The sequence below is a fragment of the Bombina bombina genome, chromosome 1, assembly GCF_027579735.1.
Source record: "Bombina bombina isolate aBomBom1 chromosome 1, aBomBom1.pri, whole genome shotgun sequence".
NCBI classification, from domain to species: Eukaryota; Metazoa; Chordata; class Amphibia; order Anura; family Bombinatoridae; genus Bombina; species Bombina bombina.
This window is the reverse complement of record NC_069499.1, coordinates 728,455,504-728,471,785: the sequence shown is the minus strand read 5'-3', so window position 1 is coordinate 728,471,785 and position 16,282 is coordinate 728,455,504. Positions and strand designations below refer to the sequence as shown.

Genomic DNA, 16,282 nt, shown 5'->3' with positions numbered 1-16,282 from the left:
CTCTGTATAATGATTTTGAGGCTAGATAGATAGATAGATAGATAGATAGATAGATAGATAGATAGACCTGCAAACTACAGTAATAAAAGGCTCCTTTGCATTAGGATTGTACACATTCTGCATATGCTTATATATAGACTGGCTGCTATGGGCCCCTCCAGCACTTGGGCCCTGGTGCCACTGCACCTGCTGCATCAGTGGTAGTTCCGCCCCTGAATGTAAGCACAGTAGCATATGGATGTATTTATTTTTGTTTACATTCGTTTAAAGGGACACTGAACACAATTTTTTTCTTTTGTGATTCAGATAGAGCATGACATTTTAAGCAACTTTCTAATTTACTCCTATTATCAAATGTTATTCATTCTCTTGGTATCTTTATTTGAAATGCAAGAATGTAAGTTTAGATGCCGGACCATTTTTTGGTGAACAACCTGGGTTGTCCTTGCTGATTGGTGGATAAATTCATCCACCAATAAAAAAGTGCTGTCCAGACACTGAACCCAAAAAAAAGCTTAGATGCCTTCTTTTTCAAATAAAGATAGCAAGAGAAAGAAGAAAAATTGATAATAGGAGTAAATTAGAAATTTGCTTAAAATTGCATGCTCTATTTGAATCACGAAAGAAAGATTTTGGGTTCAGTGTCCCTTTAACGAAAACAAATTTAAATGTTTCACTAAAACAGCCAATGAACAGCAGGGAAAATGAATGCCCCTGAATATTCTGAACAAAAATTATGTCCCAAATGATATTTGCTTGGCTGCGCAAGTCTTACATTTATATTGGGATCATCATTTTCTGCTTCAGTTAAGCAAGACATTGCAAAAGTTAAAGGTACTGTAAAGTTAAAATTAACCTTTCACAATTCAGATAAAACATGCAAAAAAAATTATGCCTACGAGCAGCAATGCACTACTGAGGGCTAGCTGCTGATTGGTGGCTGCATATATATGCCTCTTGTCATTGACTCAGTCACAGGGGCATATTTATCAAGCTCCGTATGGAGCCGCTGCTCCATAACCTGTCCGCCTGCTCAGAGCAGGCGGACAGACATCGCCGGAAATCAACCCGATCGAGTACGATCGGGTTGATTGACACCCCCCTGCTGGCGACCGATTGGCCGCGAGTCTGCAGGGGGCGGCATTGCACCAGCAGCTGTTGTAGGCTGCTGGTGCAATGCTGAATACGGCGAGCGTATTGCTCGCCGTATTCAGCGAGGTCTGGCCGACCTGATCCCAGTAGTGCATTGCTGCTCCTTCAACAAAGGATACCAGGAGAATTAAGCAAATTTGATCAAATAAGTATATTGTAAATCTGTTTAAAATGGTATGCTTCATCTGAACCATGAAAGAAAATGAAAAAAATTGGTTGAGAAATTGCATAAATAAAATTTTTATTTTATTTTAGCTCTATTAATTTACAGTTGAAGTTTACAGTATTATTTACCCATTTGTCACATAGGGAATCAATAGTTTAAATAAAGTTTAAAATAATGGTTTGTTGCAAATAAGTGTTCACATTGTCATTTCCTTTATTTAACAATATATTGCTTATGAATTGTATTATAAAGTGCCTGACATCCCTCTACTATTCCATAAACATAAAGCTAGCTTCATAATATAACATTTTAAAGTGAACGAGAATAAGTCTATATTCCTAATACTTTTTTTCTAGAATAGAAGCTTTACATAAAAATGTACTGGATACTACGGTATCTCACAGCGCTTACACAATGTTCCTACTAGCTCCTGGGTGCTAAAAGGGTACCTAGCTAACCCTTAAATAAGAGTCTAAGAATTGGAAAAGAAGCCTAGGAGCGCCAAAGATAGGCTGGGAACTAAAAGGACATATGGTGGGTATGGTGACCATATATAATATACAAGGATAAATGTGTGATAAAAAGTGATAGAGAAATACTCGCATCAAATAAATAATACCAATTATTTCAGTGTCCTTTAGATAGTGCACATAAAATTTATTACAGTTAAACACATAAGTAAAAACATGGATCCATGAAACATTAAGCACAAAATATATAAAACATTATAAAAACATTATATAAAATGAAAACGTAATCTTAAAAAATGAGGTCATAAAAAGTGATGGTTGGACAAATATAGCTCCGGATGGGAACAATATTCCCTATGAAAAGTGCAAACATGCTATGATAATTGCACAGATGTAGTACAAAAGGATATACAAAATGGGGGTACCCCCTCACAATGTGAATAGTGTAACAAATAGATAGTGTAAAATGTGACCGTGTCTATTTAGACAAAAAAACTGAAAAAACAAAAAAGAAATAACTGTGTAAAAAAACTGCGAAAAAATATGTCTGTGGTAAAAGTCAGTGGTAAAAAGTAGTGATGAACAATGTTAGTGATGTAAAGTTCCAAATGATATAAGTGTTGTAAGTAAAGCTTCCTCAGGACTCCTCAGAAGAAGGTTCCAATCAATGTGTAGGTGGTGGGTAAGGGAGTGTCCGGTAAAACCTGGGTGTAATCCCTATATCCAACCTGTAAAAGAAATATACAATAGTGCAATAAAGCTAACAAATGAACATAAACTGTAGGAAAAAAGCTCACCAATTCTGCCAACGCGTTTCGGCCCAAAACTGGGCCTTTTTCAAGACTCTTTTACAGGTTGGATATAGGGATTACACCCAGGTTTTACCGGACACTCCCTTACCCACCACCTACACATTGATTGGAACCTTCTTCTGAGGAGTCCTGAGGAAGCTTTACTTACAACACTTATATCATTTGGAACTTTACATCACTAACATTGCTCATCACTACTTTTACCACTGACTTTTACACAGTTATTTCTTTTTTGTTTTTTCAGTTTTTTTGTCTAAATAGACACGGTCACATTTTACACTATCTATTTGTTACACTATTCACATTGTGAGGGGGTACCCCCATTTTGTATATCCTTTTGTACTACATCTGTGCAATTATCATAGCACGTTTGCACTTTTCATAGGGAATATTGTTCCCATCCGGAGCTATATTTGTCCAACCATCACTTTTTATGACCTCATTTTTTAAGATTACGTTTTCATTTTATATAATGTTTTTATAATGTTTTATATATTTTGTGCTTAATGTTTCATGGATCCATGTTTTTACTTATGTGTTTAACTGTAATAAATTTTATGTGCACTATCTAAAGGACACTGAAATAATTGGTATTATTTATTTGATGCGAGTATTTCTCTATCACTTTTTATCACACATTTATCCTTGTATATTATATATGGTCTAACCCCACCCATCATAAAAATGTACTGGCTGGATTCTCCACGGGTTAAATGTAAAATAAAATAAACTACAGTATTTTTTTGGTTAAATATGTATGTTCTATAAATATGTGTTTAGTTCCTTCAAAAATCATGAACCTCTCTGTATGAGAATGTTTGTATGTAACCCAATTAAGGAAGAGATACATTAATGTTTTTCCAATCACAGGTCACATTCACCCCTGGAGAAGTACAGTAGTATTCTGGCTATTAGGCTTTGAAAATGTATTTTACTCTGTAGCAGAGGTTACATTAAAGGGACAGTCTAGTATAAATTAAACTTTCATTATTCAGATAGGACTTTTAATTTTAATCAACTTTCCAATTTACTTTTATCATCAAATTTGCTTTTTTCTCTTGGTATTCTTAGTTTAAACTAAACATAGGTGGCTCGTGTGCTAATTTCTAAGCCTTTGAGGGCTGCCTCTTATCACATGCTTTTTAAATCTCTTTTCAACACAAAGAGACAGAAAGTACACATGGGCTATATAGATAACACTGTGTTCAGGCACAGGGGGTTATTTAAGATTTAGCACAACACAATGCTAAATTTAAGACAATAGATAATAAACAGTCACAGTCATGTGATCAGGGGGCTGGAAGAAGGTTCCTAGATACAAGGTAATCACAGAGGTAAAAAGTATATTAATATAACGGTGTTGGTTATGCAAAACTGGGGAATGGGTAATAAAGGGATTATCTATCTTTTTAAACAATAACAATTCTATGGTAGACTGTCCCTTTAAAAGTGAGAAAATAATGTGTTTAAAAAGCATACCTAGGTATTCTCTGGAGCAACAATGCACTACTGGAAGCTAGCTGCTAATTGGTGGCTGCACATACCTCTTGTTATTGACTCACCCAAAGTGTACAGCTAGCTTCCAGGAGAGAATTGCTAGTCTTTCAACAAAGGATACCAATATAATGAAGCCAATTTGATAGAAGAAAACTGGAAAGTGGTTTAAAACTGTATGCTCTATCTTAATCATGAAAAAAAAATTCCTTTTCCACAAAAAAATATACATTAAAAAAAAAAGTTTTTATTATTCCTAATAAATTGCTTATTTTCATATAATTACTGACAAGGGGCTAGATTACAAGTGGCACGCTAACTTTTGCGTGCAAGCCATATCCGGTTTTGTTGGCTTTTTGTGCACAATGGGAAAAACGCTCGGATTACAAGTTGAAATTAAATGAGTGCAATCGTGATTTAAACTTGTCAGGTTACCACAACTGAAAACCTTGCGTAAAGGGTAGTGAGTTAAAAGAAAAAAACACCAAACGCAACATAAATACAGTAAAATAAACGGTTACTCTCATATTTCTGATAAAAATGAGTCATATAAATAGTAATTAAAAAATATTTGTTATGGTTAAAAGGTAAATGGTATATGGATGGCCATGTATTTGAATGCAAAGGGCTATAATATATATATATATATATATATATAAATCTTCTATGCTCTCCATTAAAGTCTACTTCTAGCGAAGTTTACGATCGAGTGGCAGCGCTAAATAGTATACTTGTAATTTAGCCCCAACTTATTAACTTTGTCAAGCAGTCATCAGAATTAAAAATAATGGATGGGCAGACTGTCACAAATGCTTATTCAACATTACAAGTTCACTGATATAGGCACAGGCAATATGAAAGGCACACTCGGGAACATACAGTATATGGGGTTGTGCGTCCCCTACAAAAACCCATTTACAAAGGTGATATCTTGTAAAGTTTCATGCATTATACTTTTTCCCCTGTAAATACTATAAAAATCAATGGGACTTTAATTCAAATCGCTATATTTATTTATTATTTACCGTTTCTTTATCCGATTCAGAACACTGCTAAAACAACCCGTTTTTTTTTTTCTTTCTAAGCCCGGTCACGTTTTTCTACTAGCCTATTGAAACACTGGCCATTAGGCGGCCGTCATATTACGTCACCGCATTACTGTTCTCTATGCGCATGCGTTGCATTCACTTCCTTTCTTTCATTCTCAACGCTCGTTCCAGTTTAGCGCATGCGAGATAAGGATTCATAAGGCTAAGTCATCTCTATTTACATTTTTTCTGTCACGCAGGCGCAAATGGAATGAACGGTGAATGGTGCGCATGCGCAAGTGGTCCAGAAATCGGGAACACGCTTTTGTATTACGTACAGAGCGGGTGGGACCGCTCTGTACGTAATATAGTCAAAAACCAGGAAATCAATGGAGGGAGGAGCAAAGACCGGCCAAGAAAGTAAATATAAAGTGTTTAGAATACACTAATATATATACAAATATTTAAAAAAACACTCGCCCCAGTCCTCACAAAAATAGTGCAGTGTTCACTAAAAACAGGAGACTTTCCAGATCCTCTAAAAGAAGCTGTGGTAAAACCACTCCTAAAGAAACTTTATTAGACCCAGACTGCATGACTAATTACAGACCAGTATCCAACCTCCCATTTCTGGGGAAAATAATTGAAAAAGTAGTGGCAACTCAACTGGAAGCCCATCTATCACGCCTAAACATATTCGATCGTTTCCAGTCAGGCTTCAGATGCCGCCACAGCACTGAAACAGCGCTAGTCCGAGTGCTAAATGATCTCCTCATGGCAAGAGACAAAGGTGATTACTCCATTCTAAACCTCCTGGATCTCTCAGCTGCATTTGACACCATTGACCATAGGATTCTAATAGAGCGCTTGCAGTACATCTGTGGTCTAGGAGGCACAGTCCTTAACTGGTTTAAATCCTTCCTCGCTGGTAGATCACAGAGAGTAATATCAGGATCAAGCTCATCAGCACCAACAGAACTGGCCTGCGGAGTTCCACAAGGATCCATCCTGTCTCCCATGCTATTCGCAATTTACTTACTACCACTGAGGGACATCATTAACCGACATGGCCTAAGGTATCATTGTTACGCTGATGACACACAACTCTACTTCTCCTTTGCTCCAGATACTACAGACCCAGCAGGCCGCATAAACAGTTGCTTAACAGACCTCATAGAATAAATGAATGCTAGCTGTCTCAAAGTGAACCCGGACAAAACAGAGTTACTCTTGGTGAGGGGACCCCGGGCATCAAAAATATCCCACGATCAGCCAACTGGCCTGGAGCTTGGAGGCTCTGAACTCGTTAGTACAGCAAAGGTACGAAACCTCGGAGTGCTTATTGATGCTGGACTATCTTTTAAACAGCAGATTTCCTCCGTAATAAAATCTGCCTACTTTCATCTGAAAAACATAGCCAGGATACAACACTTAATTCCACCGGATGATATGCCAACATTAATCCATGCATTTGTATCCTCTAGGCTAGATTACTGCAATGCACTTTACTTGGGCCTCCCAAAAAAAAGAACTCCATCGCCTTCAGACAGTACAAAACGCAGCAGCCAGACTACTGACCAATCAAACTCACTCCTGCCACATAACACCTGTTCTCCACTCCCTGCATTGGCTTCCAATTAAATGGCACACATATTTTAAAATTGGCCTGCTGACCTTCAAAGCCTTAAACAACCAAGGCCCACAGTACCTGAAAGAGCTCCTGACACCCTACATCCCATCCCGTTTACTTAGGTCAGCCAACACATCCCTCCTCTCAGTGCCAACAATAAGGACAAACTCAGGCTCCAGAGCATTCGGCCAGGCTGCCCCTACTTTCTGGAACTCTTTACCGTGTGCAATCAGAGAGGCACCGTCCTTACAGACTTTTAAAAAAAAAGCTAAAGACCCACTTCTTCCATCAGGCATTCAGTCCGCTTATCTGACCTTCAGAAACTCCTAACTTTTATGTCTTATGTTGGTACAGTATATTTGTAAAGTGCTTTGAGTCTCACAGGGAGAAAAGCGCTATATAAATCGCAAATTATTATTATAAAATTATTATAGTATATAGTAGATGAATAATAGAATACAGGCTCCAAAAACAAAAAACTTTACCTTCACTTTAAGGGTGTTTTAGGAAGAATTAAATTAGCAAGGCAGCGGGGTCTCAATTTACAATTTAATTAAAGTTAAAATCCAGTAAGAAAAGGATATGTGTTTTGCATTGAAACTCGAAGTTGGCATTTTGTTTCCAGTTTACGCTAAAAGAAGAAACAGGCCTTTAAAAACAATATAAATAAATATTGTTCAATACAATACTCGTGAAAGTTGCAAGGGGACCATATAGCGATAGAAAAAGAATGCATGATCTACCCATACTAACAACATAAAAAAAAATGCATTTAGATGGGATAGCAGTGGTGTGGATAGAAACAGACAAGATAGTTAACTATGAAATTTGCAACTAAGCGAACTCCTTTAAAAACCTGATTTAAACAGACACCAGCATTGTTAGGGACAATCACACCCATGTGATTAGAAAGACCATATTAAAAGTGAAATATAAAATCACGCCTTTTGTAGATGTTTGGTCTTGAAGAGGTAGAAGCTAACGATACATGTATAAAAAAAATATAAAAAAAGATGAGAGAAAAATATAAAGTGGCATGAGAGATGGATAATATATAATTTATTAATGCTACTAACTACTCTAGACCGTTACTTTTAATTTTTAATTTTCAATTCACCTCGCCTATAAATTTTTTATCGAAATGAGTTGTTTCTGTATGAGTCAAAATTAAAGATGGTTTGATGTTTGGTTTTTATTATTCACATGGAAGAATGGATGTACAGTTCAAATGTTTTTTTTTTTAAATAAAATTTAGGCTACAAATGAATACAAACTGCTGATTTCCTTAGACTTACATTGACATCTAAGGTCAACATTCAAATGTTAACATTGAAATACTAGAAAGTTACATTTGGTAGAAAATGATAAAGCTAGCATTTATTTGTAAAAAAAAATGTAACTGTTCATGAGATAGTCTGCTTTTGTTTAGCAAAAATGTACACAGCCAACTTTCATTATTGTTTTTTTTACAAATGTGGTGAACTATTACATTGGTAATATAAAAAAAAACATTCTGAGGGTTTTAAGAAAATTTCTGAAATTTACTGAGATGTTTTTTAATAATATCTTCTTCCAGCTGTTCTTGAAATTAATCCTGAGGAGTGCAAACGCTATGCTGCAACACAGGCAGAGCCAGGGTGCTAGGACATGAGTCAGGGAAATCGTAGGCATAGTCTTATTTTGTTTAATAATTGGAGTCAGGGCAGTATAGGTGAAATCACCGTTGGGATTGGACACAATGTTGGCAGTGTTTCGTCTGGCTAGAAGGTTGGTAGGTATGGCTAGGCAGTATAGGAATGTGGAATGAGAGGGGCAATTGTCACCCTAATCTTCTGGGCAGTGATCATGGGGTTGCAACCTAAAATATTGCAACCACATATAATCACCACTGTCTTTATCACTGACAGATTTTGTGGTTATACTAAACCAATAAACAGAAATACTGGTTGATGGTGCTATGGGAATTAATAATGCTTAAAGGGACAAGCCACAGTTAAACTTTCCTTGTTCAGATAGCGCATGCTATGTGGTCTCATGCATTGGCACATGTATTTAGCATTATTGGTAGCAGTGCTTCCAACAATTTTTTTTTTTTTTTTTTTTTATAAACTGTTAAACACTATATTGCAGCAGTATTTTCAGCAATTTTCAACTTTGCAAATTCTGCTGCCATACAGTGCTCAAGATATGTGCACATTTTTGAGCCTACCTGGGTATGCTGTTCAACAAGGGATGCCAAGAGAAGTAAATTTGATAGTAGGTAAAGTGGGAAAAAAATAGCATGCTCTACCTGAATCCTCTAATAAAAAGCTCATTATTGATAATTTTTGTATAATTATAGCACTTTTTGTGAGACACAAATTTAGTATTTCTCTAATTTTGCTTTACATGAGATTAAGTGGTTATTATCATGCTACACTTTTTCATATAATATGGAGTCAGCTGTGCTTAAAATCTTCTGTTTATAGCAGTGTTTTCTCAACTCTGGGGTAGATTTATCATATGTCGCACAGACATGATACGCTGTAGCAAATCATGTCCACCCAACATCGCTAAATGCAGACAGAATACATTGTCGGCATTTAACATTGCACAAGCAGTTCTAGTGAAATGCTTATGCAATGCCACCCCCTGCACATTCGTGGCCGATTGGCCGCTAACAGGGGGTGTCAATCATCCCGATTGTATCTGATTGGGATGATTGTAGTCCGCACCTCAGAGGTGGCAGATGAGTTAAGGAGCAGCGGTCTTACAAACCAGAAGCTTTGTGGGTATATTGCAGCATCTGCTCTTGTTAAATCTACCCCCAGATCTCACGTACCTTTAACAGGACAGGTTTTCATGACATCTTTAACTAGAGCATAGGTGAAATAATCAGCTAATGGGTAAAAGCAGATTAGTAACCATAAAAGTGATCAAAAAATGTGAAATAGTGCATTAACAATTTTGGGACTTTTTATACATATCCTTTGTTAGTGCACTGTCACATTATATTGTTTATTTATTGTGATTTACAGGTTATCTATTGTTTGTTATAGGTTAGTAACCATGGTAACTAATCAGCTAATTATTTCACATATGCTTTATTTAAGATATCAGGAAAACCTGGCTTGTTAGGGATACTTGAGGACTGGAGTTGAGAAATACTGGTTTATAGTATGTTTGTCAAGAACAGATATTGTAAAAGCTCTGATTATTATGGTCAACAGCAGTGATTGTGTAAACTGGTCAGAAATATATCAACATGAAGCATACTACAAGTATGGTGGTCTTAATGGGACAAAGGAAACATTTTTAAGCTTGTCCCATATTCACAGAGAAGCTTTTGATGAAGAACTTTGATGATTAGCCACATTGCAATATGCAGCATAGATATACCAGGGCACAGTTGCTTTTGTAGGTTCATGTCATGACTAATGTCCTTTTGCAGGCTTGCCTGAAACAAATAAAAAAAACTACAATGCAGAGAAAAAAATAGACATAAATCAAAATTGTCTTGAATATTGTGATTTATTTGTAAGACATCATCATATTCTGCAGTGCTAAACAAGGGCTACAGTAAGTTAAAACAAAACATGGGTATAGGCTGATAGCAGGGCAGAGTCCATCAAGAAGAAATCATGTGGATAGATAGAAGTAGTTATGTGACAGACACTTTAGGGAATGAAATAATACTTTGTTTCTGAGTTCTGAGGAATGTTTCAAGCTTTAGATGGTGGGGGAACAGTCTGACACATTGAAAAAGAGAGTTTTAAAGAACAGATGCAGAGGGAAAGTGGGAGTGGATATTAATGGTGGCAAAGCCACGTTGAGCAGAAACATAGATTTTGACACAATGTAAATAAACCAACTGAGCATTGAGTCTTTCCATATTTCATATGAAGAGTATGGTTAATTGCTTCCCAGGATAACCTTATACATATCTAAAGTATTGATTTAGAAAGAGCATGCAATCTTAAACAACTTTCCAATTTACTTCTATTATCTAATTTACTTCATTCTCTTGATATTCTTTATTGAAACACATATCTAAATAGGCTCAGTAGCTGCTTATTGGTAACTGCACATAGATGCCTCGTGGGATTGGCCCACCCATGTGCATTGCTATTTATTCAAAAAAGGGTATATAAAGAATGAAGCACATTAGATAATAGAAGTCAATAGGAATGTTGTTTAAAATGGTATGTTCTATCTGAATCATGTAAGAAATATTTTGTGTTTTAAATTCCTTTACAGTTTTTTTTTTCCACCTCTACTGGAAGTTTGGTCCCTTAATAAACTACCCTTTTTACAGAGTGGTGCTTCTGAAAATGATTCCTGATCCAGTTACTCTTCATCTTAAACTTTGACCCCTTGAAAGAACAAAGCAGTTGGTGAAATATTTGGAAAAAATGAGAAAATATATTTACATCTTAAATTGATGTATTCAAATGGTGTTACGCCCCCTTAAGAAAATGTATTTTTTTATAACAACTGCTGTAAATAAAAAATATATCCAAGTAATAAATAAAAAAAACATTTTTAACATTTTTGCATTCCATGATACCAGTTAAACTTGTAAACCCATATTGAATAGCACTGTGTTAAGACAAAAGCCTATTGTACTTACAATAAACTATTCAATCATATTTAGTCAATACTTTGTAATATGGTAATGCTATTCTTGTTAAAAATGATGAGTCATGTTGTTTAAGTAAATAACAGCACAGTGTTTTATATTAAACAGTTAAGTAATTGCTACACTGCTTCATTTGCCGTGTCAGGAAAATCCAGAGTCATTTCTTATGGGCAAGATAGCCTCTTGGCAAAGGAGTAAAAGCAATAAATTTAAGTACAGAATCATTATGGTACAAACAAAACATTCAATATTTTAAGTCAGTATACATGTGTTTCTGTAGAGAGATCACTGATGGGTGTGCATAAACATTACATGAAATAAAATTAGAAACTAAAAACATAAATGCACATTTTAAAAGATAAGCCAGTATATAAAAAAAATTGGCTCTAGGATATTTTCAGCCAGCAAAAAAAAAAAAGAAAACATGAATTCAAGGAAAATCTGCAGCAAAGTATGATTTATGGCATGCTGCTAAAACCAGTGTAAAGATTTTTACCTCCATATTTCTACAAAGGAAAGTGAACAGCATTAGAGAAATGACACTAACTAGAATAGCTCTCAGGCAATGTTTTGAGGAAGAACTAGGCAGGAAAAATACACAGACCAATCAGGATAAGATTTGCACAAACCAATAAGCATCTTACAAAACTCCAGCCAATCATGTATTTTCTTACATCACAAACTCACTTGCATTTGAACTTGCTTTGGTAAGGAAAGAGTTAATGAACAATTAATTCAAACTACCTATTCTCTCTCTCCGGGAGGTGGCTCTTGAGAGCAAGTTCCCTTCGTCAACACACCACAGCTCATCCTGACTTGCTCAAACCAACCTCTGCCAGATAAGATTGTCTGCAATATAATTTCATACAGGACTTTTCTTCAACAAATGATACAACTGAGCTGCAAAGGCTTTTGTTATGCTCTCTAAAAGTCACCAGATGTTTACAGATGCTACACAATAGGAGATTGGCCACAGCTCTTCTGTATTTCATTGAAAAAAGGAGGAGAGCCAAGCATCTGCATTTATTTTTTACACACACAGTTACAAGTGGCTTGAAAGCCTGGAGACTGAAGCTGGTTGCTGCATTGTCCTGAATGCTGTTTTCTTCGAATACTGATATGGCTTGTTTTTAACTGGGTATAGCAAATATGAAAAAAGTCCTCTGCATCTTGAAGAAAAACCCAGTTTGATTGGTATCCAAGAAGAAGAGGCAGAATCCAAAAAATAAAAACAATTGCATCAACCAGGTCAAACCCACTCTGCAAAGGTTGTCAATATTTGTGATTTAGGATGCTTTTTATTGGCTGAAGGAAGACAGAAAACTGCACAATACAAAACAAAATCACTTTTTGCTGTCAACAACAAGTGCAAGGATTTTACAAGTTTGCAGTTTTTTGCAAGAGATGTAACTGTGCAATTTTTGGATAACTTTAATTTCACTAGAGAACTATATTATCAGCAACTGGTGAAGACTAAGATTAGTCGCGCTTATGATGACTTTCTTGCATCCCATAATACAAGTTGTAATTAAACCCGGCCTGTTGGACCTCATCCTTGTTTTCTGAACAGCCAACACGGATTTTATTATTAAATAATTAATATGGCTGCTGCCATTGCCAGCTCTTTGATAAGACAGAAGAGACAGGCTAGAGAAAGAGAGAAATCGAATGCATGCAAATGTGTTAGCAGCCCCAGCAAAAGCAAAGGCAGCTGCGAAAAAACCAAACTCAATGTTTTTGCTAGGGTCAAACTATTTAGCTCTAGGAAGAGACGACGAAGGCGACCAGGTTTGAAGAATTAAAAATTATTATATTTTTTCCACTCATCATCATTCACCAATCATATCTCATCAAATGATGTTCTTTGTATAGAGACTATTTATGCAATATATTAAGACATTTCTTCTAGTTTATTATATGATGCATAGATAGACATAGCTCTATTGTAAATAAAGAAAATACATTTATAAGGTTCCACATCACTTGACATTTCATTTATGTGTGGATAAATAATGGTTACTTGCATTTTCTAGAAAGACATACTCATTTCTGGCTGAAAGCAATTTTTTCTTTCTTTCTTGGGATAAACAACTCCTGTCTTGTAAATATTGAAACAAACGTGATTTATATTTTATTAATAATGAATACAATCCTTTAAATTTACAAAATAAAATAAAGTGAATCACTCTGTAAATATGTCCTTTATTTCGTGTGTACAATAATTGGTATATGTAGAATAGCGTCAAATACTTATTTAGGCAATAAACAAAAATATGATTTGGGTTATGAAATAGCTATGAGGTGAATAATTGTAATATTGGTATTCTGGTGATGGTAATAGAGTATTATTGTTTGACATCTTGACATTATCAGCTACATGATGTAGCTATATTTTTGCATAGAATAGTAAAATATAAAATAGAGGAATGCAGTATATAATGAGATTTGTAATGCGGAATATATAGAATGGAATAGCTGTAAACCCAGTCAGTGCTAGGCATCTTTAATTGAATGAACATTAGAACAACCCATTGTATTCTGGTTTAACGCTGGCATTATGAGCAGGTATTTTCTTGGAATTTCCCTTCTTTGATAAACATTATTTCATGTTCGCAACATTCATTTGAACAGCTGTCACTTACGCAAGGACGGGATTTCCTCCCTCCTTAATGCTGCTTTTGGTTAATGCAAATGATTTCCTCTGAGTACCTGATAACAAATAACACATTGTGCTTATGTGATATCAATTGGTGACAATGTATGTGTTGGCATAGACAACATTTAAGATAGAGACAGCAATCTCTATTTCTATTTACATTATATTTTAATGATATAGTCAATACTACATGTTTTTTACTTATCTAGGAAATTAGACTAACTTTTCATTGCACTGTATTTTTCAGGCTCTGTGGGTGAATAACAACAATAGTGTGATTAATGTACTATGTACTAATGTACTATGTATAAAATAATGCATATTATTAATTTGCATTTTTTGCTTTTTTTAACAGAACCTCAACTTAAAGGTATAGTAACCAAACTGTATAGCCGACAAGGATACCATTTGCAGATCCAAGCAGATGGCACAATCGATGGAACCAAAGAGGAGGACAGTACTTATAGTAAGTATCACTTTTACTACCAGAGAGCAGTTACAGAACTCTCTGGAACCAGAGGGCAATATAGTTGAAACAAAATGGCTTTCTGTAGCAATTTAGCATTCAACCTTTCCTGCACAGTGTATTTCATGACACAGATGACAGAGGAGATGTGAGGGGGTGGGCGGGTGAAATTGTCAGAAATATAAAATGTTATCTCCATGGTGATCTACTGATGTCCTTAAGATAATATTCCATTTCATCAAGGAACATATATTCACCCACACATTGTGCCAATAATAGAAGTGTTTTCAATTCTACCACTATTAGTTTATATTATCTGTTTACCTAACCTAATGATGCAACGTCCCACTAATTCCCTCCCACATATATAACTTCCCAACTAGATATGATTAATGGAAAATATGATGTTTTATTGATATCAAGGCTATCAAAGTAAAATTATAGTTTGCTCATATAACTCATTTCAAATTAAATGTATCTTGTTTTGGAGTACTGATGAACTAGGTAAATAAAAGAAAAAACAACTATCAATACATACTAGATCTTGTTTCCCCGATTACATGTAGAGATAGATATAGATAAATAGTCTTGAATAATTTACAAGTCAGAATATAATTATTGGATTGTTATTAATGTTTAAAGAGATATTAAACTCAAAATGTAATTCTCCATACAAATGTTAATTATACATGAGAAATACACTTCACAAACACCCATTTTCCTCTTTCTGACCACCATCTCCTTACTTGCAACATATCATCCCTCCCTACAACTCTCCCTCCTTCTACTCCTCACAACAAACTTCACAGAAGCATTATGTTATTAGATCAGTAAAAGCTTGCTAATTCCCTCAAACCTCTCCTCTCATATTTTGCCTCCTTTTCCTGCCCTGACCAATCTATCTGCCACTATAATTCCATCCTTACATCCGTCCTTGACAATCTAACCCCTCTTACCATAGCTCGGAAATCACACACTCATCCTCAGCCCTGGCATACATCTCTGATACGGTACCTACGCAGATGTTCCCGTACTGCTGAGTGGCGCTGGAGAAAATCTCGGAGTTCAGCTAATTTTCTTCATTACAAATTCATCTTGAACTCCTACTATTCTGCCCTTAATCTCTTTAAGCAACATTACTTCTCTACTCTTATCTCTACTCTTTCTTCAAACCCAAAACATCTGTTCTCCACTTTCAATACTCTTCTCCACCCACCCCCACCTCTTAATACAACGTCTCTGTCAGCTCAAGACTTTGCCAGCCACTTCAATAGCAAAATCGACTCCATCAGAAACTAAATTAGCTCTCAACATACTTCCATTGTCAAACCCCTTCAAACGCTCGCAATCAACGACAACCCACATAGCCATAAACTTAACTTTTTCTCCCCTGTTACTGAGGAAGAAGTTTCTGCACTTATACGGCGCTCTCACCTCACTACCTGTCGCCTTGACCCTATCCCCTCACAGCTACTCCCCTCCCTCTCTTCTACCCTTACCCCTATACTAACACACATTTTCAACCTCTCCCTCAGCACCTGTATATTTCTCTCATCTCTAAAACATGCACTCGTAACACCTATCCTCACAAAACCTTCCCTTGATCCAACCTCCCTATCCAACTACCGCCCTATTTCCCTCCTCCCTCTTGCCTCAAAGCTTCTCGAAAAGCTAGTATATGCAAGCCTATCCCATTTCCTTACATTAAACTCCCTCCTTGACCCACTGCAATCTGGATTTCATCCCCATCACTCCACAGAGACAGCAATCGTTAAGGTTACCAACGACCT

At 35.9% G+C, this 16,282-nt stretch overlaps 1 protein-coding gene across 7 annotated transcripts in view; it reads left to right on the top strand.

Annotated features, from left to right (window-relative positions):
• Nucleotides 1-16,282, top strand: part of FGF13 (fibroblast growth factor 13) — a 615,132-nt gene that overhangs the window by 446,394 nt on the left and 152,456 nt on the right. For 6 of the 7 annotated variants that reach the window (XM_053699239.1, XM_053699234.1, XM_053699238.1 and 3 more), the window contains one exon: nucleotides 14,382-14,492. In XM_053699239.1, coding sequence (XP_053555214.1) covers nucleotides 14,382-14,492 — 111 coding nt within the window. Of the gene's footprint in view, nucleotides 1-12,956; nucleotides 13,159-14,381; nucleotides 14,493-16,282 lie in introns of those variants that run through there. The other variant, XM_053699237.1, reaches the window with a different exon arrangement.